At 49.5% G+C, this 25,066-nt stretch overlaps 2 protein-coding genes across 11 annotated transcripts in view; one reads left to right on the forward strand and one right to left on the reverse strand.

The window, feature by feature from the left end:
* The first annotated feature begins 3,063 nt into the window (after positions 1–3,063).
* On the forward strand, positions 3,064–9,369 carry FICD (FIC domain protein adenylyltransferase). Of its 5 annotated transcripts, XR_009544333.1 has the most exons (7): positions 3,083–3,160; positions 3,637–3,729; positions 4,572–4,918; positions 5,711–6,892; positions 7,100–7,293; positions 8,463–8,549; positions 8,642–9,369. XR_009544333.1 is itself a non-coding variant. In XM_060170376.1 (4 exons), exons 3-4 carry the CDS (start codon positions 4,618–4,620, stop codon positions 6,784–6,786), a joined length of 1,377 nt encoding a protein of 458 aa, XP_060026359.1. In that variant the 5' UTR covers positions 3,083–3,160; positions 3,637–3,729; positions 4,572–4,617; the 3' UTR covers positions 6,787–7,805. The 5 variants fall into 5 exon arrangements, 1 of the variants encoding a protein (XP_060026359.1); XR_009544331.1 differs by having other exon boundaries at positions 5,711–7,293; XR_009544332.1 differs by lacking the exon at positions 3,637–3,729 and having other exon boundaries at positions 3,064–3,160; positions 5,711–7,293.
* SART3 (spliceosome associated factor 3, U4/U6 recycling protein) overlaps positions 8,410–25,066 on the reverse strand; it is a 34,637-nt gene continuing 17,980 nt past the window's right edge. For 2 of the 6 annotated variants that reach the window (XM_060170371.1, XM_060170370.1), the window contains exons 7-20: positions 22,983–23,138; positions 22,148–22,286; positions 21,556–21,663; positions 20,790–20,867; positions 20,613–20,671; positions 19,555–19,664; positions 16,613–16,725; positions 15,616–15,692; positions 14,862–15,030; positions 12,757–13,217; positions 12,081–12,233; positions 11,057–11,247; positions 10,232–10,390; positions 8,410–8,777 (exon numbers count right to left, since the gene is read on the reverse strand). In XM_060170371.1, the coding sequence (XP_060026354.1) occupies positions 8,468–8,777; positions 10,232–10,390; positions 11,057–11,247; positions 12,081–12,233; positions 12,757–13,217; positions 14,862–15,030; positions 15,616–15,692; positions 16,613–16,725; positions 19,555–19,664; positions 20,613–20,671; positions 20,790–20,867; positions 21,556–21,663; positions 22,148–22,286; positions 22,983–23,138 (2,283 nt within the window). In that variant the 3' untranslated portion in view covers positions 8,410–8,467. Of the gene's footprint in view, positions 8,778–9,349; positions 10,455–11,056; positions 11,248–12,080; positions 12,234–12,756; positions 13,218–14,861; positions 15,031–15,615; positions 15,693–16,579; positions 16,726–19,554; positions 19,665–20,612; positions 20,672–20,789; positions 20,868–21,555; positions 21,664–22,147; positions 22,287–22,982; positions 23,139–25,066 lie in introns of those variants that run through there. The other 4 variants (XM_060170375.1, XM_060170374.1, XM_060170372.1 and 1 more) reach the window with 3 other exon arrangements.

Below are 25,066 nucleotides of genomic sequence, written 5' to 3' on the forward strand. Positions count from 1 at the left end.
TAAACATCTGGAAAACCAGCTCCATCCTCACTGGACCAGACCTTATGAGGAACATGATGGGGAAACAGAAACCATGCTTTTGCTGCAGAAGAAAAACTGCAACCAAGATCATCCAAACCTTGGCTGGTTCCAGACCCCCAACAGTGACTCCTCCAAGGGGGCAGGTGAACCCCTTCATGGATCTTAAGTTTCTTTTCAGAAAGAAGCTGCAGGAAATCCAGGTGAGTGGGATTGCTGCAGTGGTGGCTTTGGTAATTCTCAGAAGGCAATTTAAATAACTTGTTAGATTACCAGAATGATTGTTCTGTTTTGTTATGCCTTCTCTTGGCTTCTAACCTCCCAGGCTTGGAAGGACAATTCAGTGATTACCTACTTTTGCCAAAGTTTGAGAAGTGCTAATCCCTGTAGCTGCTGGACTTGTGATCCAAAACCTTTTTTCTGTATTGGATCATTCTGTATTGGATCCCTTGACTGTGCCTGTCATTAATTTTTTGACTTTCCCTATCTTCACTGTGTCTTCAGATGTAACATATCAGATTAGGCTAATAGAATTTCCTGTCCCCTGTTTTTTCTTGACTAAGCTGAAATTTGGTCCTCTCCTCATGTCCTTGGATTTTTAAAGAGCTGGTGTCTACCCCTGGCAAGGTTCTACTTTGTCAGGATATTGTAGAAACTGTACTTAATTTTCCCAGGCTATGTCCCTTCCATATTTAATATCTAAGAATGTCAGATGTCTGACATTCTGTGTGCCCCCCTCAGGGTACATCTTCGTCTGTGGTTTCAGTTACCAATCTTGGGCTTATAAGTGCCTTGACAGCTGGTGTGTAGGTAGTAATTGTTTATTAAAATCAAAATGTTAACTTGAATCCAGGGATAAGAGAATATTTTCGAGTGAGTACTAAGCAGTTTGATTCCACAAGCCGCACCTCTTATCAGCAGGAAGTAGCCAGAATGGTTTTTGCCTTTATTCCTCAAGATTAAGGAATGATCAAAAATAGGGGGAACTGCCACCGTGAGTTAAATCCATTTCACCTGTTTCCACTAAGGTTGTTTAAGACTTGCCTGTCCTCCAAGCAGCCCATAGCTAAACAATAAGGTATTTGACCAAGTTGTTGTCTAGGAACTTGGAGTCAGCTGTGTCTGGTTCAGCTGAGCTGGTTGAGACTGGATAGGACCACCCACCATTCACCTGGGAGTGGGCAGGGGTCCATCCATCGTTCACCTGGGCATGGGCGGGGTCCGTCGGTGACCTTTTGAACCTGCAGAGGCCTGTAGCTTACGCCTGTGCAGGATAATTATCACACCTTTTTCCAATCACCTGCCCCCTGCTCCCCATGCCTCTGCCCTGCAGCTTTATTCTTCATCTCCTAAATACCCGGAGCCCCTTGCCTTCAAGGAGAGGCAGATCAGAGATTTGTTCTCCTGTCTCCTTGCTTGGCTGTCTTGCGAATCAGTCCTCTTCGTTGCAAACCTCAGTTTCTCAGCATTTTGGCTTGCTGTGCATCGGACAAGAGGAGCTTACTTTGGTGTCAGGCCTTCTGCAAATCCCAAACTTGAGGGCAAAAGTGAGGTAGGCTGTTTGCCCCCATTTTACAGATGGGGAAACTGTGACCCGCTCAAGGGAACACACAGCCAAGGTGACAAAGTCTGAATTTAAGCCCAGGTTTCCCTGACTACAGAATCTGTACTGCTAATATATTTTTTTTTAACTCATGTACTGTAGCATTTCTGGGCGTGTCCTGGATGTTTAATGTCAATATTTGTGAATTAGGGCTTCCCTGGTGGCGCACTGGTTGAGAGTTCACCTGCCGATGCAGGGGACATGGGTTCGTGCCCCGGTCCGGGAAGATCCCACATGCCGCGGAGCGGCTGGGCCCGTGAGCCATGGCCGCTGAGCCTGCGCTTCCAGGGCCTGTGCTTCACAATGGGAGAGGCCACAACAGTGAGAGCCCCAGGTACCGCAAAAAAAAAAAAAAAAAAATGTGAATTAAAATGGAGCTTTCAGTTCTCTGCTTCAAGGAGAAAACTTCTCACTGTCGACTGAAAAACAAAACATACAACCTGAAAGTTGAATTGTTCTTGTTCAGGGACATTACTGACGACTGCAGAGTCCTCTCAACTCTGAAGAACTGTTCCAAAGAGGTAAGGGAGGAGCCAGGATATGAGTTTTTGCGGGGGGGTGGGGCGGGGGAGGGGGTTGGAGGTGCAGTTGAACACTCAGAAGATTACTGCTAATCACAAAAAGCATCTCAAGTGAATGAGTTTAGTGCCTTTCTATAAGAAGATGGAAGAATGTAGGCTCATTGAAATTGTTCCTTTGATATGCATCTTAATTATCTAGGACCAGTATCCTGTTTTTTTCCATCTTGAGTTCCACCTAGGGCACACAAACCCTCTGGGCAGCTGCAACGTAGGATGGCTTGAGGGATGGCCATAATCCATTGTCTACCAGAATGGCAGGCAAAGTTCTTTGCTTGCCGAAATGGCAGGCAACATTCTTTGCCCACACCGGGAAGCAAGAGAACCAGCCAGGCTCTTCTCAAGAGGATGTAAATTTAAAAGTCAGGAGGAAAAGAAGGTGAGAGACGGGGGAAGAGGGCAACCCTGGTAGGACAGAGAGGAGGCTGAGAACGCGGGGTGTTAAGTCAGACTAACAGGGTGGACAGCTGTAAACCATCAGCATTCTCACTTTACACCTAAGGAAACTGAGGCCCAGGGGACTGCGAGAGGGGCCCGCGGAAGGAAGAAACTTAAGGGAAAGACAATTGGAACTTCGAGTTTTCAGGCCGTACCCAGAGCGCCCCAAAACCGCATAGGCGGGGGTTTTCCGCACCTGGGGCTCCCGCTTGTCGCTCACGCCCCGCCTCTCCTATTGCTTATTGGTCCTTTCGGGCACGAGACCAATACAGGAGTCAGCCAATGGGAGTGGCCCACGGCGCGTCTTTCCCGGGAGAGCGGAGGCAGAGCGGGAACCCGGAAATGCGAGGCGCAGACAAAGTGAGGAAGCCAATACGCTGCGAAGAGGATGGCGGGCCGGCCAATGGCGAGTCGCCGAGGGCGGAGCCACGGGCTGACGGCAAAGGTCTCCGGAGCCGGCGGCCAGCCGAGACTGCGAGTGCTGAGAAGGCGACAGCAGAGCAGGGCCCGGTAGTGGCGCGAGGTGAGGAGAGGGTGAACCGGGAAGGCTGCAGCGGGGCAGCGAGCCCTGGGTGGGGTTCGGAAAGCGGCGGTTTCTCAGAATGACCTTAGTCCAGTGTCCTCGCCTCTTGGAGCCTGTTTCCCCCTTCCTAGCTAGTGAGGGCTGAGAGATTCGTGCCCCCAGAACGCTCGTCCTCCTCGGGAGAACTCCAGCCCCGCCGAGGAGCCCGCGCCGACCACCTGGACGAAGCAGTGACCCACACCCTCTTCCGTACCTCTCCATTAGAGCTCGTACTGCGCCTTTTCAGATGTTCTGTATCAACCGGCCAGGCTCCCCCAGAAACCTTATCAGTCAGTCCTGGGTCTTGGTCCAGTACCAGGAGCAGACGGGATCGGGTGCTTGGGCCCTGGTTATGATAAAAGAGGTGAAGACCTGGGTACTCTGGACCCAGGTGCACTGGGAATTCGTTCCCGAATGCCGCTGTTTATTCCCTGCAGGTTGTCTGGGAATTGACTTGCTCTCTGTGTATCAGTTTCTCTCGTCTGTAAAGTGGAGCCTAGGGGCTGCTTTCCTCCGTGAGGTGGTGAGGGGTAAGTGAGATAAAGCATTGCTAGCACTCAGCTCAATGCCCCGCACACCGTAGTTGCTTAAATAAATGCCTATTGTTAGTATGATGGTGTTTGCAGACCCGATCCCTCCACTCCCACTGCCAGCCCCAAGCACCTGCTCATTGTCACAGAAGGCAAGTGGTCACCCCCTCTGGCCCACAACCTGAGTTCCTCTTGAGATGCTCAGACTGCCCAAACACTAGGCGGGATGCCTCCTGGACAGGTCAGGAAAAGAAGGCCAGAGCGGGGAACAGCATTGTGGCTAATACCAGGGTGAGGGCAGGAAGAGCTGACTGCCCAGGTGGCAATAAATCAGGCCTTCAAACAGTTGTACTTACCAAAGAATGAGCCTCAGAACTACCTTAGCTTTTCTGGACATGTGTGTTATGTGTCTAGGGCACCCAGTGTTTGGGGTCAGGGGCCACAGATTTATGCTTAAGTGGAGAGGCTTTTGAGCCATAACCCAAGGCCGTCACTTGCTCACTGGGTGACTCTGGGCGAGGGCCTTCACCTCCCTGAGCCGGTCTCCGCTGGAGAATGGGGCAGCCTCAGTTCCTGTTGAAGATTGCAGGAGGGTACGTGTGAGGTCCTTAGGGTTTACCACAGGGTCTGGCGCGCAGTAGGTGTTTAATAGCAGTTGGGTGGCAGCACTGTTTTTCAGTCACACCGCCCTGGAGGCAGCACCTAATCCTTGCCTCACCCCCACCCCCTGGTCACAGTGGATTAAGAACCGTGGGGTCTCCAAGCCTCCCCTGAAGCCAGAAATGTGTCATCAAGGTATCGGTTCCCCTGCTTCACCTCCTGCAACTCCTGGTTCCTTGCAGATCCAGCCACTGTGGACATGTGCAAGGGGCCCACCCCTGGGTCCAGATGACACTCATGTCGATGGCTTCAGTGATGGCGGTGACTGAACCAAAATGGGTCTCAGTCTGGGGCCGCTTCCTGTGGGTGATACTGCTGAGCATGGCGCTGGGCTCCCTGATGGCCCTGCTGCTGCCGCTGGGGGCCATGGAGGAGCAGTGTCTGGCTGTGCTCAAAGGCTTCTACCTGCTCAGGAGCAAGTTGGACAGGGCCCAGCCTACTGTCACCAAGTGCACCAGACCATCCACGGAGCTCAGTGTCACCTCCAGGGATGCAGCACCGCTGGTGGTCAAGACCAAGGCCTCTGCAGGTAAGACTGGCCATCTCGCCTCGACGCTCGTGAATCCCATAGGTATTTAGAGGGCCAGCTATGTCGTGTGTGCGGGGTACAGGGTCAGCCCTGAGCTCCTAGCCAGACAAGGTGATAGGTGGCTGAGATACATGTGGTGATACGGAAGCAGAGGGAGCCGTAGGAGCACACAGGAAGGCTCCCTGGAGGAGGGGATGCCTGAGGAGAGACCCAAGGGAAAAAGGTTTGAGGGGAGAGTGTTCCAGGCAGAGACCACAAGGTAGGAGAGCCCTGGGCACTTGAGGAACTAAAAGAAGTCTAGGAGGTGTGGCTGGCACTGGGGGTGGGAGGGCCAGCAGAAAAGGGCCAGAGGTACCGCAGGGTCCAGTTGAAAACCAGGGCCTAAAGGGGCAGGGGTGGAGGCAGGGGGAAGAAGGGACCCGCACCTCCAGAAGAAATCACCAGAACGGCTGCGAGCTGGAGCAGAGGTAGGGGAGGCCCGCCTGACAGGAGCTGCGGCCGTAGGAGAACACAGCCACTCAACGACGGCAGGTCAGAGGAGGGGGCCAAGGAGCCCGGCTGCTGCCCCCACGGTAGAGAACAGCTCTGGGGCTGAGTGGACAGCGACCAGCACAGGGCCCCACTGGGCTGTAGGAAACAAACCTGTCTGCACATACAGGTATGGGAAGGGCATGTACAACATGGCTGGATAGAGCCCCCTGAGGCCATTGAGAAGACCAGCTGTCAGGGGTGACGCCGCCCCTGAACGTCCTCTGCCCCTCCCTGACCCACGCCTCTTTGACTCTTTTCTAGCCAGCAAGTTAGAAGCCAAAGCAGCTTTGAACCAAGCCCTGGAAATGAAACGCCAGGGCAAGCGGGAGAAAGCCCACAAGCTCTTCCTGCACGCCCTCAACATGGACCCGGGCTTCGTGGACGCGCTCAATGAGTTCGGCATCTTCTCAGAAGAGGACAGGGACATCATCCAGGCTGACTACCTGTACACCAGAGCACTGACCATCGCGCCCCACCACAAGAAGGCGCTGGTCAACCGCGACCGCACGCTGCCGCTGGTGGAGGAGATTGACCAGCGGTACTTCAGCATCATCGACAGCAAAGTGAAGAAGGTCATGTCCATCCCCAAGGGCAACTCGGCACTGCGCCGGGTCATGGAGGAGACGTACTACCACCACATCTACCACACAGTGGCCATCGAAGGCAACACTCTCACCCTCTCAGAGATCAGGCACATCCTGGAGACCCGCTACGCCGTGCCGGGGAAGAGCCTGGAGGAGCAGAATGAGGTCATTGGCATGCACGCGGCCATGAAGTACGTCAACACGACGCTGCTCTCCCGCATCGGCTCTGTCAGCATCAGTGACGTGCTGGAGATCCACCGGCGGGTGCTGGGGTACGTGGATCCCGTGGAAGCTGGCCGCTTTCGCACGACCCAGGTCCTGGTGGGCCACCACGTCCCGCCCCACCCTCAGGAGGTGGAGAAGCAGATGCAGGAGTTCATACAATGGCTCAACTCGGAGGACGCCATGAACCTGCACCCGGTGGAGTTTGCGGCCCTGGCCCACTATAAACTCGTCTACATCCACCCCTTCATCGACGGCAACGGCAGGACCTCGCGCCTGCTCATGAACCTCATCCTCATGCAGGCGGGCTACCCGCCCATCACCATCCGCAAGGAGCAGAGGTCCGAGTACTACCACGTGCTGGAGGTGGCCAACGAGGGCGACGTGAGGCCGTTCATCCGCTTCATTGCCAAGTGCACAGAGACAACCCTGGACACCCTGCTCTTTGCCACCACAGAGTACCCTGTGGCACTGCCAGAGGCCAGACCCAACCACTCTAGGTTCAAGGAGACGCTGCCTGTGAAGCCCTAATGCTCTAAATCCTCCCTTGGTGGCAAAGGATGTCCCGGGGGGGAATAAATCCAAGAAACTCAGCAATTCTAGAAACCTAGTCATCTCCCAGAGTAAAAGAAGATGGGTAGGAAACCTAAACATTCTTTACCTCCAAATGCTTCTTTAAAGAAGAAAACTAAGTTATTAAGCCTTGTCTAAGATAACTTATAATTGAGCCCAGTTATTTATTTCCCTCAGAGCTGGTTAAATGTGTGCTGTCTGTGCTGGTGGCCCCGATCCTTGGGGTGGCCCCAGCAGGCTTTGGGGGCATCAGTGCTCCTTGTGTGACCAGAACACAGGTTCTGGAGCAGAATCTGCACTGAGGTGGGGTCCGGAGGAGTAACCCCTTGCAGCCCTTTCTGGAACCGGCCGCGAGGGTCTGTGACTACCTGAGAGAAGTCCGCGCGGCTGAGGAGAACCCGGTCGCAGTTGTGAGAAGTGACTGAAAGCTTCCTTTCGTACAGGCGTTGGCTCCCCTACCAAGAGGTTAGTGTTGTAACTAATCCTTACCGGTAGAGCAAATTTCTGAGATATGAAATGAATGTTTACAGTGTATCTAGTTAGATACCTCGCTTATTTCGAGGAAGGTTCTTTGAGCCATAGTTTGCAAACTCCGGTACCAGAGGCTGTTATTTTGCCACGTCGGCCGTTTCTCTAATTAAGAACAGGGGCGTGGCTAGCCTGGGTGCTTTGTATTGATGTTTCTCACATCTGCAGCAATTCAGACCAGATGTTTCAGTCTGAAGGTTCTTCTGGGTTTGTCACCTAACAATTAAATCCTGCTGCAAATCTGAAGACAAGACGCCTCGTCAGTACCCAACAAGCATTTGTGAGGAGTCAGAGCGCCAGTTCACAGGAGGTGAGAAACACTTTTGACCACAGCCAGGATGCGTCCCTTTAATCCACTCACCTGCCCCACAGCCACTGTCCCCTCAGGGAAGCAGAGCAGATTGCCTTGGAGTGGCCTTATGTTCCTAGCAACTTGTTAGAAGATAAACTGTTACTGTTACATGTAACTAAAGCCAAGCTTCCAAGTTGGCGGCGGCTGCTGCTTAGTCTGAAGGAGCACGGAGTAATTTTCTGAAAGACTAGTAAGTGAAAAGATGTATGAAATGGCCCCAAGTGATAGTTATTCAAACCTTGATAAAAAATATTTTTATATTTGTATGCTGCCATAAGGTATTTCTTAAACCTTAACTCTTCTAATCGTCTTGCTCTTTATAAGCACACCAAGGAAGCCTGACAGAAGTGCTTGCTTTGTACCAGAGGGAGAAATTTGCACTTTAGCTATGTGACGGGTATTATTTTAACAAATTACTAATAAAGTATTTTGTTACATAAATGCCTGAGACTTTGCTACCTTATTCAAGAGATGTTCCCACCCATCTATCCTAAGGGGGAAGGAGGGATTCTTTCAGAACTTTAGCGGTATTCTTTATATTGTTCTGGGAGAAAAATAGATCCAAGATGGTAATTATTTCAACAAGACACCGAGACAGAACTGGTTGGTTACGTTGACAGGGATGTATCGCTGATCTTGCACTAAGACACGAGTAGCTGAAATGGTTTTTCATGTATCTATTTACCATCAGTTTCCCCCCCCCCCCCCAGGACTACATAAACCCACTCCTACGTTTCTGAAAATCTATTTCTAGAACAGTCAACACCCTGCACCTGAATCGGGTCCTGCTCGAGTCTGAAAGGTCCACCTCTGTAACAAGCCCCTGTGGACATCTGAGAGGGTGAGGTCAGATGTCCACCACGTGACCTGGATTACTAAGGAAAGGTCCATGGCCCCTTGGTCCCCAACTGACCCACATCCTCTCACCCACAGAACGGGCCTCTCTGCAGGGAAGTGGATGGCCGGCCACCCCAGAGAACACAGGTTCTTCTGACTGCTCCACAGCCGCTGCTTGAATTCAAAAACACCTAACGTTCTGTGCAGAAGATAAAGATGAGGTACAGAGAACCTATCAATTAAAAAACTTATTTACAAAACAACATGAAATTGGAGATCTGCCTGGATGGTTGATAACATTAAGGTATTACTGCTAATGTTTCTAGAAATGATAAAAACCAAGGCCTTTAAGTCCTTAGAGATACGTGCTACAGTATTATTAGGTGACTATCCCTCCAGAACACAGGCTACAAGAGGGGCAGGAGGTGGAGATGAAGACGGGCTATGAGCTGAGCAATGCTGAAGCTCGATGACAGGCACACGGGGCTTAGTTTACTACTTATCTGTTTCAATTGTTAAGTTAAAAAATATAGGAAAGCCTGAATGATGCATAAAACCTTTAGAAACAGATAAATGAGCTGATTTTCATGACATAGGAAAGAATTCCGGTTTTTTTCCCCAGAGTGCCTTTTATAAAGTCAGTTTCCCTACTGAACTGCCAGTGTCACTTTCAAAGCAATAAATACTGGATAAAAGATGTGGGTAAAAAAGCTTGAAAGCTGTTAAGTGCCAAACTGCTGTAAACTGAAGTTTAAAACCGAAGATATCACAGCAGAAATGGTTTAAATCAAAGTGCCAAGCGGATTTGACTTACAAAAGTTCTATTTACACACCCATTAGGTAAACCAAGGTACACCCATTTCAAAATACATATTTGAATGCACATCTGAGTACCTTTCGACAAGAAGTTTTTAAGAGAACTTCAGTTTAATAAACAAAGCTAAATGGGGAGAATTTAAGTTTGCACTTGACAATGCTATTTAAACAAAACCATAGGGCTGAAACTCAGTATTTAGACAAAGACACAGTTCACTAGTCACTAGGCAAAGAAAAACGTCCATAGCAGATGGCGCACAGAATTCCTATACAAATGTCACAAGTATTTTGCTTTTAGGAAACAAAACAGTGGGTTGACGTGTCATTTACAAATACGTAATATAAAAACGCACCGCCCCCGTGAACAAAAGCCCATCAGATGTTTTATGTGATGCCCCTTGCCCCCCACCCCTTTACTAAAATAGGCCATTCTGGTGAATTACTAACATCTGCCTTTCTGTCTTTTAAAAATTAAAAGAGTGACGGGCACATGTACTGTGCAGGGTGTAAGAGAAGTGTCTTATAAAAAGGGGACCAGAGGTGGCCAAAAATATTTGGACAAGGGGGGGTCTCAAAACGGTGTGTTCGCGTTTCACATCTGTTTCTCACTCTTTAAGACACATCTTAGGAAACTGCACCCTGCGCCCAGCCTGTGGAGTGACCATTTTCATCCTCTCGCCCTCAATATGAGGGAGCACTTAAAGCCTCTTTTTTCCTTTGACACCCTTTTCCCGTCCTACCTAAACCAGAGCAAGCGTGTGGTCACAGGCGCTGCACTGGGTCCTGCACAGCCAGGGCACAGCTGGGCACCGGGCGTCTTCCCGGCCAGCATCAAGTAAGGCATTTCCCTTCTCGCACAGTCCCACTCACTTTCTCAGAAGCAACTTGGCAAAGTCGGCATTGGACATCTTGGGTACCTCGGTGGCCGCCGGCGGTGGGGCAGGGCCGTTTTCAGCCTGGGCTGCGGTGGCGCTTGGGCGTTGCAGGGCGCGGGGCAGCAGAGAGAGCTGGGTCCTCCCCTTCCCCCGCCTGGAAGAGCAAACAATGCACGGACCTTCTGAGGCGACAATTGATGAAAATGAGCCAGGACGTTCTTAGATCACCGCAAGGTAAAAGGTGAAAAACAAAAAACAAGAAGGGTAATAAGACGAGCCCTGTTCTCCCTGACTTCGGCTATCAGGTAAAAATCACTTTAACCAACTTTGCCTTTTCCACAATTTTGGCCAGGGCCACGTCTGTGTAATACCGTCACACATAGGGTGGATAAAAATGGCTGTAAACTTGCAGACCTCACCAAATAACCTCGCACCCTGCTGCCTCATCCCTGTCGGGTGAGAACAGAGCTTCTATCTGGATTACAGGTGGAGATACAGATTAGCACGGCAAGCACATGGCTGTCAGGTATGGAACCTACACATGGATTCACCTGCCAAAGGGGACTTTAACGTAATCACTGTCTAAATAAATCAATCACCAGTGTAAACCGGCGAACACGAGAGAGGGTCCCACTTCCAGACTGGCCCTCAGCGTGGACTTGCTGCAGACACCCTGCCCTGGGAACGAGCATGAGCGCCCCAGGGACGCCAGGCCCTGACCTCCCGTCTGAACTCACTGTGCTAAGGGGAAACTTGGTCACCGTGGTGCAGGGCAGGACGAAGTCTGCATCAACGAGCACACAGAGCACACAACACTTACGCTCCGTAGATCTGCCGCGGCACCATGGCGCCCCCCGGGGCTTTCCTTGCCTCTGGCTTCTCCGGAGCCTTCCTCTGAGGCGGGTTGCTGATAGCCACTTTGATGACGTTCTCTTTGATAGTCATGCCATCCATCTTCAGGACGGCCTGAGATGCCTGGGATTCGTTTTCGTACTCCACGTAGGCCAGGCCCTGAAAGTTTGCAAAAGCCCGGCCAGGTGAGTGCTGCAGGGCACAACCTCCTCCCTGAGGTCCACCGGCCGGTTCAGGGTGGGCCCCCGACCCTTGGGTTCCCTCCCCACCACCGCCATCCTTTGTCTATAGGTCTCACAGCCCTAGTCTCCCTCCCTATTTCTGCAACTGACTAACTTCAGATAACTTTTTAAGTTCAGTGCATCTTGTGCTTGCTCCAGCCAAAAAAAGAGAGAGAGAGAGGGACCAGCATAAATCTAGCAATGGATGAGGTGTCCTGGACACAGGTGAGCCCCGATGTCCCTGTGCCTGGGGACGCCCTTATTCATATTCTTCAACTCTCGATTAACCTGGACAAACGGGACGGGGGTTGAGAGGTCAACCAAACTCTTCTTAAACAACTACTCAAAACGTCGTCAAGGATTTCACAAGAGATTGAGGGGACCGGAGAACGGGAGGACGTGGTAAGGGGGAAGCCAGTGCAGGGACCTGGGGAGATGGCCAGAGGCCTAGTGAAAAGTGGGGTCCGGGCAGGAGGGAGGAGACTGCAAGGGGGGGCACCTCACCCCAAGGCCCCACAGCCACGGAGCTGCACTGGAGCCCCTGCTAATTCGTGGTAGTTTTTCTTCAAACACCCTGTTCTTTTAAGTACAATGAGCCACATCAGGTTCATCTGACTCCAAACGGAAAAAGAGCCTAGCGCACCTAGCCTTCTGTTAACTTCTCGTCTGCTTCCTAGTAGACAGATCAGAACCCACTCTAGAACCAAGTAACCTCTGAACAAAGGCTCGCCCAGACTCCAGGAGGCGACTGCCGTCTGCTCAGACGCTGACCTTGGGTTTGCCGGCCCGGTTGGTGACCAGCCGGATGTCCTTCACAGTGCCGTGGGCCTTGCAGATCTCTTCTAGTTCCTCTTTCGTGCAAGAGAATGGCAGGCCCGAGACGAACAGCTTGTGTTTCTCCAGGGCAGTGCTGTACCTGAACACCTACAGGGAGGAGTGGGGAGAGGAAATGATGACCCGAGGCCCAACCCAGCTCCCCACGACACAGGGTCAGGCCTCGTCCACAGGTCTGGCCCAGCCAGAGCCGGCTCCGGGTGCTGGGAACTGTCAACTCGCCCTGGGCAAGTCACTCAACTTCTCGAAGCTTCCACTTCCTCCTCTGTAAAATGGCAAGTGAAGCCACTTTTCCCAGAGCCTGGGTGACGACCCAGTGAGGTGACATACAAAACACCTGGCACAGTCCCGTCACTCCTAACCCTCCAGCGGCAAGCAGCCATCACGCAGTCCCTAACTGGACCGTCCTCTGTCAAGTAATGCCGGTTTGAAGTGACCCAGCCCCGAGTTGAGACCTCAGTGAACCAGAACAGAACTGACCCGGTTAACGCGGAAGTTTCGTTCTTAACAAATGTTCCACGTGTATTCTAAATATGAGTTGCTGCAGGAAAAGAGCGCTTACCCCGTCCTACCGCAACCCTACGTAAAGGCGTGCTTTATTCCACAAACCTACCTTGAAGTCTGGGTTTTTGCTCTTGTCCACACAGGGGGAGACAAACATTGGCCGCCCCTCAACGGTCTGCCGATCCAGCTCCAGGGCCCGCAGGGCCACCGCCTCCTCTTTAAACTCGACGTAGCAGTAGCCCCGGAAGTCGCCGCGGTTGCTATAGATGGGGCGGACCTCGACCACATCCCCGCAGGCCTCGAAGAGCGGCCGGAGCGTGGCGGCAGGCTCCTGCAGGCCATAGGGCAGGTTGCTGACGAACACGGTGACGCCGTCCTTGCTGCTGTCGTGCAGCACCCTGGGCACATCCCTCCTTCGGGCGGCCGCCCGCTGCTCCTTCTGCTCAGAGGGAGGCTCTGCGGCCGCAGGGTCGCTGCTCCCAGAGAGGCCCGGGTCGGCTTCTGGGCCCAGCTCAGCTTCCCCAGTGGGAGGAACGCTGTTCTCCACCCTCCTGCGCTTGGAAGGCTGCTCTACAATAGGTCGGGAGAAAAGCAGTGACTATTAGTTAACTAACCCCTTCCTGTCAGTGTAAGCGGAGCAGCTGGCAGGGAAAGGGCTCTTCCCCCTATACGCCCCGCCCCCCACCGCCCTCTGCCAGGTCTCTCTTGACCCGCCCGACTCATCCCACTCCCTTCTGGGCCCCAGTTACATTCGTGTGAGGGGACAAACTCAGGTGCAAGTGATAACCTAAGTCCTCATCGGCCACGCTTAATCATATGAGAGGTCAGTGGGTCTCCAAGTTGGGCTGGCAAATCCCAAGGACCCCCATCCTAGACAGCCCAGGGCAGCAAGGGGAGGATAGAGCCTGGGGACCGCGTGTAAACAAGCACCTCCGGTGACACTGAAGTATGCGCTCCCCGGGGCACGCCTGGAAGCAGTACAAAGTGGTGCTACAGTTCCTACCCACGTTCACGATTGTCTTCTGTCCTTCAACAGAACTTAACATTACACTCCAACCCACTCTTCCCACTGCCTCCAGGGGGACAATACTGAAACCCAACTGGTGAGGGTCCCCTGCTTCCAGACCTTCCCATCAGTTTCCCTCTGCCTTCCCGATGGAGCCTGACCGTGGCATGCTGCACTCCAGGGCACTCTGACTGGGCCTGCTGGCCTGCCTGCTGCCCCAGCCTCACCCACCCCAGCACCCAGCCCTCTGCCATGCATCAGGGCCCAAAGCCAGACACTTGCTGCTCGGAGAAAATGCCAGGCTGTTTTGTGCCCTGTGCTTTGCTGACCCTGGCTGGCTAGCCCCTTCCCTTCTTTCTCACACTCCTCCCCCAGATGCCAAGATGCAGCGTCACTTCCCCACAAAGTCTTTCCTGCAGGGCCCCTAGTGTATTCCCTGGCCTCCACCATGATTCACACCTACATCTCCCCAAGTCCCTATTACACGTCACTGCGGTCACAGGTCCCGTTTGCCTTCCCCTGCTAAACCAGAAGCCCCAAAGCGCAGTGAGCTACCCACGATCATTTCTGAAGGCCCCAAAAAGACTCGGGGAGAAATTCTTAGTCAACTGAACAATGACTCCATTACTATTTCCCTCTGGTTGACAACTCTGAACTAGAAAAATGTTTAGTGTCCTTTAGTGTCTAGAGACAATTCTTTACCTTGACTGGTTTTGCTGAAACAAATCTGACCCACACCTGCCCACGCCTGAAATGGCAGGGGTGACAAACACTGGCTGGAAAATTCTACCTGTCAAAACCATCAGGTGGGGACAAGTAAGGCTGGTGTCACTGCAGGGCCCGGCTGCGGCGGCGGTGCGGGGCGCCAGGGCCTGAGGATAAGGCAGTGTCCATGCTCGGGGAGTGACGGGACAGGGTGGGGTGTGGGAGCCCACGGAGGGAGAGGAGGCACCACTCAGGAAAAGGGCGGTGGTGTCAGCAACAGGGTAGGGAGCGAAGCCCAGGGAGTGCAGGCAGGGGTGTGTCTGGCACAGGGCCTTGGAGTCAAGCTGGGGAAGACGGCACCCACGTAGAGGGCAGGCAGGGACAGGGAGGGTGGTGGGCACCTTGCAAGCAACTTATTCTCAAATGCAAGAAGGTTCTCCGTGCTGCTCTGCGCCCTGTCTGGAGCTCCGGGATGTCCCAGGTGACGTCCGACCAGGCCTCACCTTCCTCATCGTCGCCCCACTCTTTTTCATCATCCTCATCAGCTTTGCTCTTGTCCGAGCCTCTGGTCTTCTTCTTCTTTTTCAACGCTTTCTTCTCTGCCCGGGCCCTCTTCCGTTGTTCAACCTTTTCTTCCTCTTGCTGGGCGAGGGCTGCTTCCTTCTCTGCAGCCTGGAAAATCGGGATATGACGCATCACTGTACGTGGCGATTACATGAAGTCTACTGACTCGTGATGGAAGAGGTGGGAGCACAGGGAGGATGGCCACCACCCGGGAGAAGGGAGGCGACCAGGAAGAGGACGAGGAGGAGGGCTGCTCCCAACCTCCCCAGCCTCTTCAGGCTTCTTGGGAGCCACATCTCAGGTCTACGGTATGTCTCACAACATCCCCATGAATGACTCACCAAAAGAAAGGAAAAAAAATCTATGAAACTGAGGCCCTGATTTATTTGGGGGTGTTCATGCTCCAATCGCTAGGCTAAGTATGTCAGGCTCCTTTTTTAGCTTCTTCGTCTATTCCAATAACCTTTAGGGCCAAAATTCCTGTTTTGGATTTGTATCTATCGTTGGGGCTAAAGTTTTAAGCCGATCTAAAAAGACAGGCTTAAATGTTGATTCAAACATTTCATAGTTAATACTCTGAGTAAAAGACATTTCTCAGGACGACCCCAAAGGTTCTGACAAGGAACATTCATACCAAACACAGTCAAAATAGTTTTCAGAGGTTCAAAGACTTGAAATAAAGAGCATCGTTACCTTAATTCTCTGCTCATTAACGCGAGCCAGTCGAGTTTCGGTTTTCTGAACAGCTATATCCCAATCTTCTAAAGTACCTTGAGAGGAAGAGAAGCAAACTTTCACTTCTTCAGATTTTGAAGGATATAATAATAATATAAAATTTTCTCACTGTCCCGCACCTCCAGAAGAAAGCTCTTCCATCGAACAGTAGCAACTGGAGAACCAGCTCCCCGTTTAAGAAGATTTCATTAGTATAGGTTTCAAGTTTCAGAATTCAAATAGTCCTTCCAGGTGTGTTTAGAACATCCGTTCTCTTTTAGAAAAGAGACTTGAAAACCAGAATAGGTTCTATTATGGGCTCTCTGTGGCAAAGATTATGAAAACATTCTAATGCAAAAGGTACAAGACACCTGTACTAAGACCGAAAGATTTTAAGAGCTCCTCAAATGAGAAATGCTGGGGTGTTTTCTTACTGTTGTTGCTGTTTGGGTGTCTATCTCCAGTTCTGAGGGGTTCATACCCCGAAATCCAGACTAACACCCATGGAAACTCAACACTGAGGCTCTGAAATTCACGAGAGAGGCACACGTGACCAGGGAGCGCATTTCGCCGTGTGCCTCTCGGCGCTGTGCTGGAGCACAGTCTCTCCTGATTCCCAGGGAACCCTTGGCAACACCTGCAGGTGGTTCTGGTGGTCAGGACTGGGGGCAGGAAAAGCGCTACTGGTACCTAGTGGGTAGAGGGAGGCCAGGGATGCCGCACACAACAGCCCCCACCAAAGAGAGCCTTGAGAGGCCTGCGCTAGAGCATCGTCACGGGCCCCCTGGCACGTGGAGTCTGAGGAGGGCTACAGGACTCGCCCCTCTCACTGGCGAGCACCGCGTGACGGTCGCATCAGAGAGGCCCCTTGAGGGGCTGAAGCCGTAAACACAGTCTGTCCTTAAGCCTACAGACCTGAAACCAAATGGCAAAAGGGACAGACCCCAAGCCAGAGGCAGCGCGCCGAGGTCCCCACCTTCTGTCCTCTCCATGGTGAGCAACACCTCACAGACGTGTTCTGGGTAGTCGCTGGTGCACTGGACGGCCCGGTGCAGAGCCTTCCTGCAGTGCTGAGTGTCACCGTGGGCCCTAAGGCGGAAAACACACAGTTGGGGACACCAGCACACAAAGCGGAAGGCGCAGGGGGAGGGCTGTCTTCACACAGCTAACATGCATCAAAGCCCACCGCTTCTGAGATGCCATGCTCTTTGTGCTACTGATACTTTTAATGCTTTCTCCTTTTCCCAGAGAGCCCCTCTAGTCAAAAATGAAGGCTTTCTTCTAAGCCACTCTTTCCCTTAGCAAGTCAGTGCTAGTGGAAAACGCACTGGGGACAGTGGTCCTCAGCCAGGTGTTCTGCCTTTACTGCATTCACATGTGCAACGCATGGGGGCAATCCAAGAGCTGTGGGTGACTTGATAAAGTCCCTAGAGAAATTCTAGGACACGGTCCCACTCGAGGGGACAGACACTGACAGAGGGGACTGTCAGATTTCATGCCTAGAGTCAGATCTTCCTACACTGACATGGAAATATATACTGCTCATCAGGATAGTATATCTAAAACAACATTCTGTTCATCCCAGCAGTTATGAGATACTTATGTTCTCATTTCTGTTTTAAAATTTTTTATAAATATACATAAACATTGTAAATACATATTAGGACACTCAGAAAAAATTTAGAGCAGCAGTTCAGACCCCTGAGGGTCTCTAAGACCCTTTCAGGAGGTCTGCAAAGTCAAAACTACTTTCATAATAATACCAAAACATTTATTGGACTTTTTCCACTGTGTTGACATTTGCACTGAGAGTGCAAAAGCTACAGTGGCTCTTAGCACAAATCAAGACAGTGCACACCTCGTTAATATTCTGTGTGACAAATGGGATGCACACATCAAAGCACCTCTTTATACCCAAGTACAGTGGCTGTGGCAAAGAAATAATGGGCTACTGTCTGAGTTGCAAGCTGGACTAGTTACTTTTTTTCATGGAACATCATTTTCACTTGAGAGAACAGCTGAGTGACAAAAACTATGGTGATTCAGACCTGGGTATTTGCTAGACATTTTCAAAAATTAACGAAGTGAGGCTATAAGTTCAAGGAAAACCACTTAAGAGTTTTTGTTGACGGTGATAAGACTGGAGCTTTCAAGTGAAAATTAGAGCTTTGGAAAATTTGTATCTGTAGAGCTTTGGAAAATTTGTATCTGTCACCGTGAGTCTGACAGCTTCCTACTTGTAAGGCTTTTCTACAAAGATCAGTGCAGATATAACAAATGGGATAATGAAACGCATCAATATTTGGAAGAGCTGCAGGACTTAATGAGTCAGCATTTTCCACACACACAACGCATGTCACAGAATCATGCGTGCGTAAAAGGTCTGCTCAGTGCAAAACAGACCAATGGATATTAATGCAACAGAGTGAAAAATTCATTGATATGGCTTCAGATTCCAGAATGCAAATGACTATGACTTGTTAATAAATTTTGCTGTAGTGTGAAAGAAGAATATCTGCAATTATCTGAAAAATATCCCCTTCTCTTTCCTAACCTCTTATTTGTGTGAGGCCAAATTTCCTTCATCTTCAATGAAAACGTCACAACAGAGGGGACGCAGAAGCAGACATGAGAATCGAGCTGTCTGCTACTGAGCCAGACTAAAGATACTTACAAAAGTATAAAACCAGCCCACGTTCTCACTGCATTATTTTGGAGTTTGGAAAGCAGTCCTTTCTCATAAAAATGTTAAATGTAATGAATTTATTGTGAATTTTAAATGAATATTTTTTAATTTCTCGGTTTTATTTTCTAACATGGTAAAAACATTAATAAATATACCTCACATAAACAAAAGCTTTTGAGGGGGTCCTCAAATTTTAAGAGTGTAAAGGGGGTCCTGAGACCAAAACATTTGAGAACCGCTGATCTAGAGGAATATTCAAGAAGTTTTAACAGTGATCTTCTCTGGGGAAGGATTTTAAGACTTTCACTTTCTTTCTCACATTTTTTTAAATGTTCAATTTTAACTTGAGCACATAACTTTTTTTTTTTTTTTTTTTTTTGCGGTACGCGGGCCTCTCACTGCTGTGGCCTCTCCCACTGCGGAGCACAGGCTCCGGACGTGCAGGCTCAGCGGCCATGGCTCACGGGCCCAGCCCTCCGTGGCATGTGGGATCTTCCCGGACCGGGGCACGAACCCGTGTCCCCTGCATCGGCAGGTGGACTCTCAATCACTGCGCCACCAGGGAAGCCCACATACTATTTTTTAAATCAGGGATAAAAAAACAAAATGTTCAGAACAGAAAAAAGATGTATTTATAGACATGCAATGTCCAAGATATACTGAATTTAAAAGCTGGTCATATTCTTTATACCTTCTCCATGTTATAAACATTATTTAAAATAATTTTAGAGGTTTAGAAAATGTATACTATAACTGCATCATCATTTCTTAAAAATTTAAGCATAGGAAAGTCTCAAAGAACATACCCAAACCATTAACTAATGGTGGTTGTATGTGGGCCTGTCACTGCAAAAAAACCTGGGTTTTTTCCTCTCTGCTTTTTAGTATTTCCTACTTTTATAGACAACGCAAATACAAAAAATAAACAGCTCCCCCGAAAGTCAAATAAAACATTCATGTCCAAAAATCAAAACAAACCAAAATAAATTGAAAGTAATGAATTATACTCCAATAAAGATGTTAAAAAAAAAAAAAAGTAATGCATGGCTCTAAGAGCCCAGGCACAGAATATTATCTTTGGTTCTCTGTAGCCCTGTCCCATAAACCCCCGCCACGGAGGAGAGACAGGAAGATAAAGAGAAGCAGTGTACTGCAAGCAGGCCCAGGCTGCATAGGCAGGGGGCGTGCGGGGTCACATCTGACAAGCACCGCCCCCAATCCCGGCCGGTTACCTTTCCAGGTTGTAATACTCAAGCCACATGTTGGCATACTTGGCGTTCCCTTTGGTCATGATGCTGTCCCAGAGCTCCCGGGCTTTCTGCATGTTATTGCACAGTCGAGCCTGCACGCATTAGCAGACTGAGTTAGGAGAGGACTCAGACCTTATGATGGTGACACTTGTTACAAAACACTTCAGACGCACATGGCTAAAAACCTCCCACCCCAAAACTATCAGCATTACTTAACTCCCTGGACATTCATGGGCCACCCCCCACGGTAACAGCCCAGCCCAAGCATGTCAGCCTTTTTGCAGCGACAAGCCTCAGGCTGCCTGCCCATGTTCACCTCGAGAACCACACTTGGGAGCCCACAGGCACTCACGACAGTACTGGCCAGGCGTTTTTTATTTTTAACGAGCTTAACTGTAAGTGTTTTATTTGAAGGGCAAGGCAGAGAAAGAAAGATGGATCGAGGAGCAGATGCCGGCTCTTAACTTCTGAGCCGCAGTTGCTGCATCGTTAACATGGTCTCCACACAACCATCCCACCCACCAACTACCTGATACCTGACTCTCCCCCAGAGGACAAAACGTTAGAATTTTACAATCCTACGAGCTGATTATGGGCAGGGTTCACGTCTTACTCACCTTGGGGTCCTTGGTTCAGCAATAACATTCAACTCATTATATCCTCTGATTATTTGTGAAACTGTCTGTCTTCCACACTAGCTTAAAGCTTACTAGCACAGGGACAGGGTTTATCTCATCCCCCGGCACACAGTGACAGGCCTGGCAAGCGGCTCACGCTGGGAACGTGCTCATCAATGGGGCACAGCGCGGGAAGGGAACACACAAGTGAGTGCCTGGCATTCAGACAGCCGCTGCGCAACTTTGATCTGGGAGCTAGGATTCTCCCTAAGATAGAAACGAATGTGTGTCGAGCAAGGAAATAAACATGAATCCTTACAGGGCCTAGACCGTCACCTGGGATCCTGACTCAGCTTCGGTCACACTATCGGGCAAAGGTCCCTCAAAGGGGGATGAAATTGACAATGTGTCAAAAACACTTACCTCAATCCGAGCCCAGTTCTGCATGATCAGGCAGCTTGGATCTCCACTCTCACTGAAACCTTGAAGAACAGAAGTAGACGAAATCAGAAAGTAATTGAGAGGCAAAGCGCCTCTGACTAAAAAGGTACACGGAGCAGAAGAGGCAGCACGAGCGGCCGCGGCGGGAGGCCCACTTACGCTCCTCCACCTCCTGCTTCAGGTACTCCAAGGCGCGGGCGAACGCAGACCGCAGCTCCTCCAGCTCTTTACTGGAGTCTGTGAGAAAGTGCAGAGAGGTTCGGCTCGAGGAAGCCACATGCCACGTCTGGTTTGTTCTTTTCAATCCTACACTGAAGCTCCCTGGCATCATGCTGGGGACACGGAAATAAAACTGCCAGGCCCTGCCCTCATCACACAGTGGGGGGAGGCAGATACAGGAAGACAGCACATCACAGACAGTACGAGGACAAAAGTGACACGGGCGCCATGTGCAGGACCACAGCAGAGGGGGTCTCCCCGAGTCGGCAGAATGGCTAAAAGCCCCCTGCATGAGGAAGCAAGCACCAATTAGGGGTGGGGGCGTGTGGTTCTGGTTGCTCATTTTTTTTTTTTCTTTTTTGAAGGAGGAGAGAGGAAGGCAGGGGATGCCATGGACGTTCAATGATTTAAAAGGAACACAGCAGTCCCATGTAAAGAACTATTTAGGATACACAGAAGGGAGAGAAGGGAGAAATGAGACTAAAGAAGTTGGCAGGAGCCAGTGTAAACCATAAGGACCATTACTCTCTCCCTTTACAATACACAGCATGATTCGTTACAAACTGAAATACCTAAAATTTCTGAGAAAAAAAAAGTTACCAATATCACTTGCCCCACCATGAGATATCTGGGCAACTGGGACATCCTACCCAAAACACGTTAAGGAAAAACTCAGTTCTGATAGGAAACACATAAACTTCAATACCTTGTTTGAAATCGACCCTTCTCCTCAGGTAATCAAGGTACGCCTGCCAAATCTCCACGTAATCAGTGGCCTGGATGAAGCCAGCACTCAGAGCTTTCTCAAAGGTCACTGGAGTCGAAGAAAAAGCCAGGATTTGTTGCCAATTCAAAAAGAAGTTATCAAGATGATTATAAAAACTGCTACTGACTATAAAATTCCATATGGCTTAAATAGTAATAATGGGATGCAACAAAAGTGAAATGAGCTAGAGAGAAATGTTCAAAAGACAGGCTACTACAGTGGTGTACAAACTGTGTTCTAGGAAGGGCACAACCCACAAGGTGCCCTGCATTAAAGTGCTCCAGTTCAAGTGAGTTGGTGAAAAGACCATGACTCCCTGGAAGATCACAATGAATATTAAGACGTTAAAAAGTTCTAATAAGTCAAAAAATACAACTACTTCATATCTCCCATTTAGAGCCCTTCTTGTCACTAATACCCAATATCCCAGAGTAACCGCCTGGGGAACGCTGATTTAATAACTTTTGTCACAGCTCAATGTTTCTGACTCGGGACAAAAAGCTTAGAAGTCTTCCCACAAAAACATCCGCACCCGAAATCACTCGATGATCAACTCCATGTCTTTCCATGGCCAAGAGGTACCGACTCCACAGGGCAACTGTCCACGGGCAGTTTCTAACAGCGCGACTGTGTACAGATAAAACCAAATCCTTTACTTTCAGCTGCCGATCCTATGATAAAGAATGCCAGAGTCAGGAGAGAAAATTTTATTGTTAAGACTTCACCATCCATGAGACATTCCCAGCACAACCGACAAAAGACATTTCCTTAATATGACTGGTTTCTTCAACAAAAAAATCACAAGGGGTTTTGCGGGAAAAGAGGAGAGAGGTGGAGAGGGGAACCTACAGATCAAAGAGCTTTAAGAGACACCAGCCAATCCTAATGTATGGATCTTGTTTAGATCCCGATTCAAATCTGTTATACATGCACAGTGAAATATTTACCATCAAAATGTGATTTCTGGATTTGCTTCAAAATAACATGGAAGGGAGGAAAATAGGTAAGGAACCTAGTAAGATTGTAGATGAAACTAGACTAGTGCCATTAATTAAGTGTTGAAGCTGGGTGATGGTTAACTGCAGTTTCATTTTACTAATGTGTCTACATTTATGTATTTACGTTTTTCCATGATAATAAGTTAAAAGAAAAATTAATATGTTATAAAGTCCACAATAGTAAGGCTATGCAAGAATTTTTTTACAGTTATCAGTTTAAAATAACTTAAAACACCAGGAGACTTCCTTAGTGAGTCAAGCAGAGAGAAGCAGCATGCAGCTAACTACTGGCACTCTTTCTGATTTTCTTTAAATGGAACCTAAATTGGTAAAAAATAAAGTGAGATTAGAACAGGTAGGTTATCTTACTAGGTACTGACTGTAACGAATCCATAAGTCTGGGACAAGGCAGTTCTCGACCAGAGCGCGCTCAAAGATCAGCTGAATGCGGGCGGGGTCTCCAATTTTCATCTCAAAATCGATGTATGCTTGATATTCAGCCAGCCTGGGTGCTTCGGCTTGCAACTGAGGCAAAGGAGAATGGCAGTGAAATTGGAATGAGCTATGTGACACTGTCAGAGAGCACACACAGCTCCGTAGTAAATTTTGGTGAGAACGGCCACACCAAGATAAGAATCACCAATCCCCACTCTCAGAACCTCTGCATATCAGGTCTATAAATTGATGAGCAGAAAGTGAATCCAAAGTGCCTCTTCATGGCAATAGTTACAAAGGCTCCGTAAACCCTTTTTAAACTCCATCCCCAGACCACAGGGAATTTAAATCTCCCATCAATCAGGAACTGAATGAAAGAGAAACATCTTTGCCAACGACCACTGCTAACCATCCTTTCAAAACAGATACCACTTTCTGGGCCTACTGAGTGGGGTGAATGCAACCATACCAGAGTTACTTGGTGCCCTGTGCTATTTCAGGTTCGTCACTCCAGATACCAGCTCCTGCCAGAGTACAGGTATATGCAGGAGATGGAGGAGGCTATGCTCAATGTTTACTGATCCAAAGGCATACAATTAAAATTCTTTTTAAACAAAATCCTCTTATTCAACTTGTTTTCTCCTCAGCCATGCTCTGCTGAAGGTCAAAACAAAATTCAACTGCCTGAGGATTTCATGAATGAAGCTTTGTGAAATGCAACTAAATACCAATCATTTACATGTGAAAAAGGGAGAGGGAGCACATGCAGACCAGAGAGAGAGCACGCATGCTCTGAACTTAGAAAGATGATATTGGAGAGACTCAGTTTCTACTAATAATGACAAAATCAGTTACCCAGACACACTGTGCCACTGAAAATACTAGATTAAATATTAAAAAAAAGCTTCTTGCAAATCAACAACAAACTGGCCAAGAAACAAGAAATACTGCAAACAAAATCTAAGTGAAAGTGGTTAAGCTAAGGGAAGGTTAAGCTTTTGCCAGTTTAAGAGATAATATTAAGAATTTGATCTTGGGACCTCCCTGGTGGCACAGTGGTTAAGAATCCGCCTGCCAATACAGGGGACACGGGTTCGAGCCCTGGTCCGGGAAGATCCCACATGCCGTGGAGCAACTAATCCCATGCACCGCAACTACTGAGCCTGAGCTCTAGAGCTCGCAAGCCACAGCTACTGAAGCCTGCACACCTAGAGCCCGTGCTCCGCAACAAGAGAAGCCACCCCAATGAGAAGCCCACGCACTGCAAGGAAGAGTAGCCCCCGCTCGCCACAACTAGAGAAAGGCCGTGCGCAGCAACAAAGACCCAACACAGCCAAAAATAAAATAAATAAATAAATAAATTAAAGAATTTGATCTTTACAACAATCGTAGGAAGCAGCCATCATTTCTATAACCATCTTACATTCGAGGCAACTGAGTCACAAGGAGGCTAAGTACTAGCCCAGAGATAAAATTCAGACTTGAGGCAGCCCATCTCTCAGAGCCTGTGTTCTCACTCACCAGGCCATGAAAGATACCAGAAACAGAGCCAAGAAGCCCAACAAACCTCAAGCAGGATAAATACAAAATAATCCACATCTGGACCCACTGCAGTGAAACTGCCAGACAGCAAACCAAACCAGTGAGACCTTACAAGTGGCCACAGAACAAACAAGGCTTTCCTCCCAAGAAGCAAGAGTCAGACAGCTGACTCGGCAGCACGACAGAAGCCGGAAGACAAAAAGATATATTTAACTGCCGAGAGAAGAGAACTGTCAGCCTAGAATTCTATATCCTGAGAAATTAACTCTCAAGGAGAGCAAAGTAAGGACCTTTTTTTTTTTTTTGCTGTACACGGGCCTCTCACTGTTGTGGCCTCTCCCGTTGCGGAGCACAAGCTCCGGACGCGCAGGCTCAGCGGCCATGGCTCACGGGCCCAGCCGCTCCGCGGCATGTGGGATCTTCCCGGACCCGGGCACGAACCCGTGTCCTCTGCATCGGCAGGCGGACTCTCAACC

This window comes from Lagenorhynchus albirostris, chromosome 14 (genome assembly GCF_949774975.1).
Source record: "Lagenorhynchus albirostris chromosome 14, mLagAlb1.1, whole genome shotgun sequence".
NCBI lineage: Eukaryota > Metazoa > Chordata > Mammalia > Artiodactyla > Delphinidae > Lagenorhynchus > Lagenorhynchus albirostris.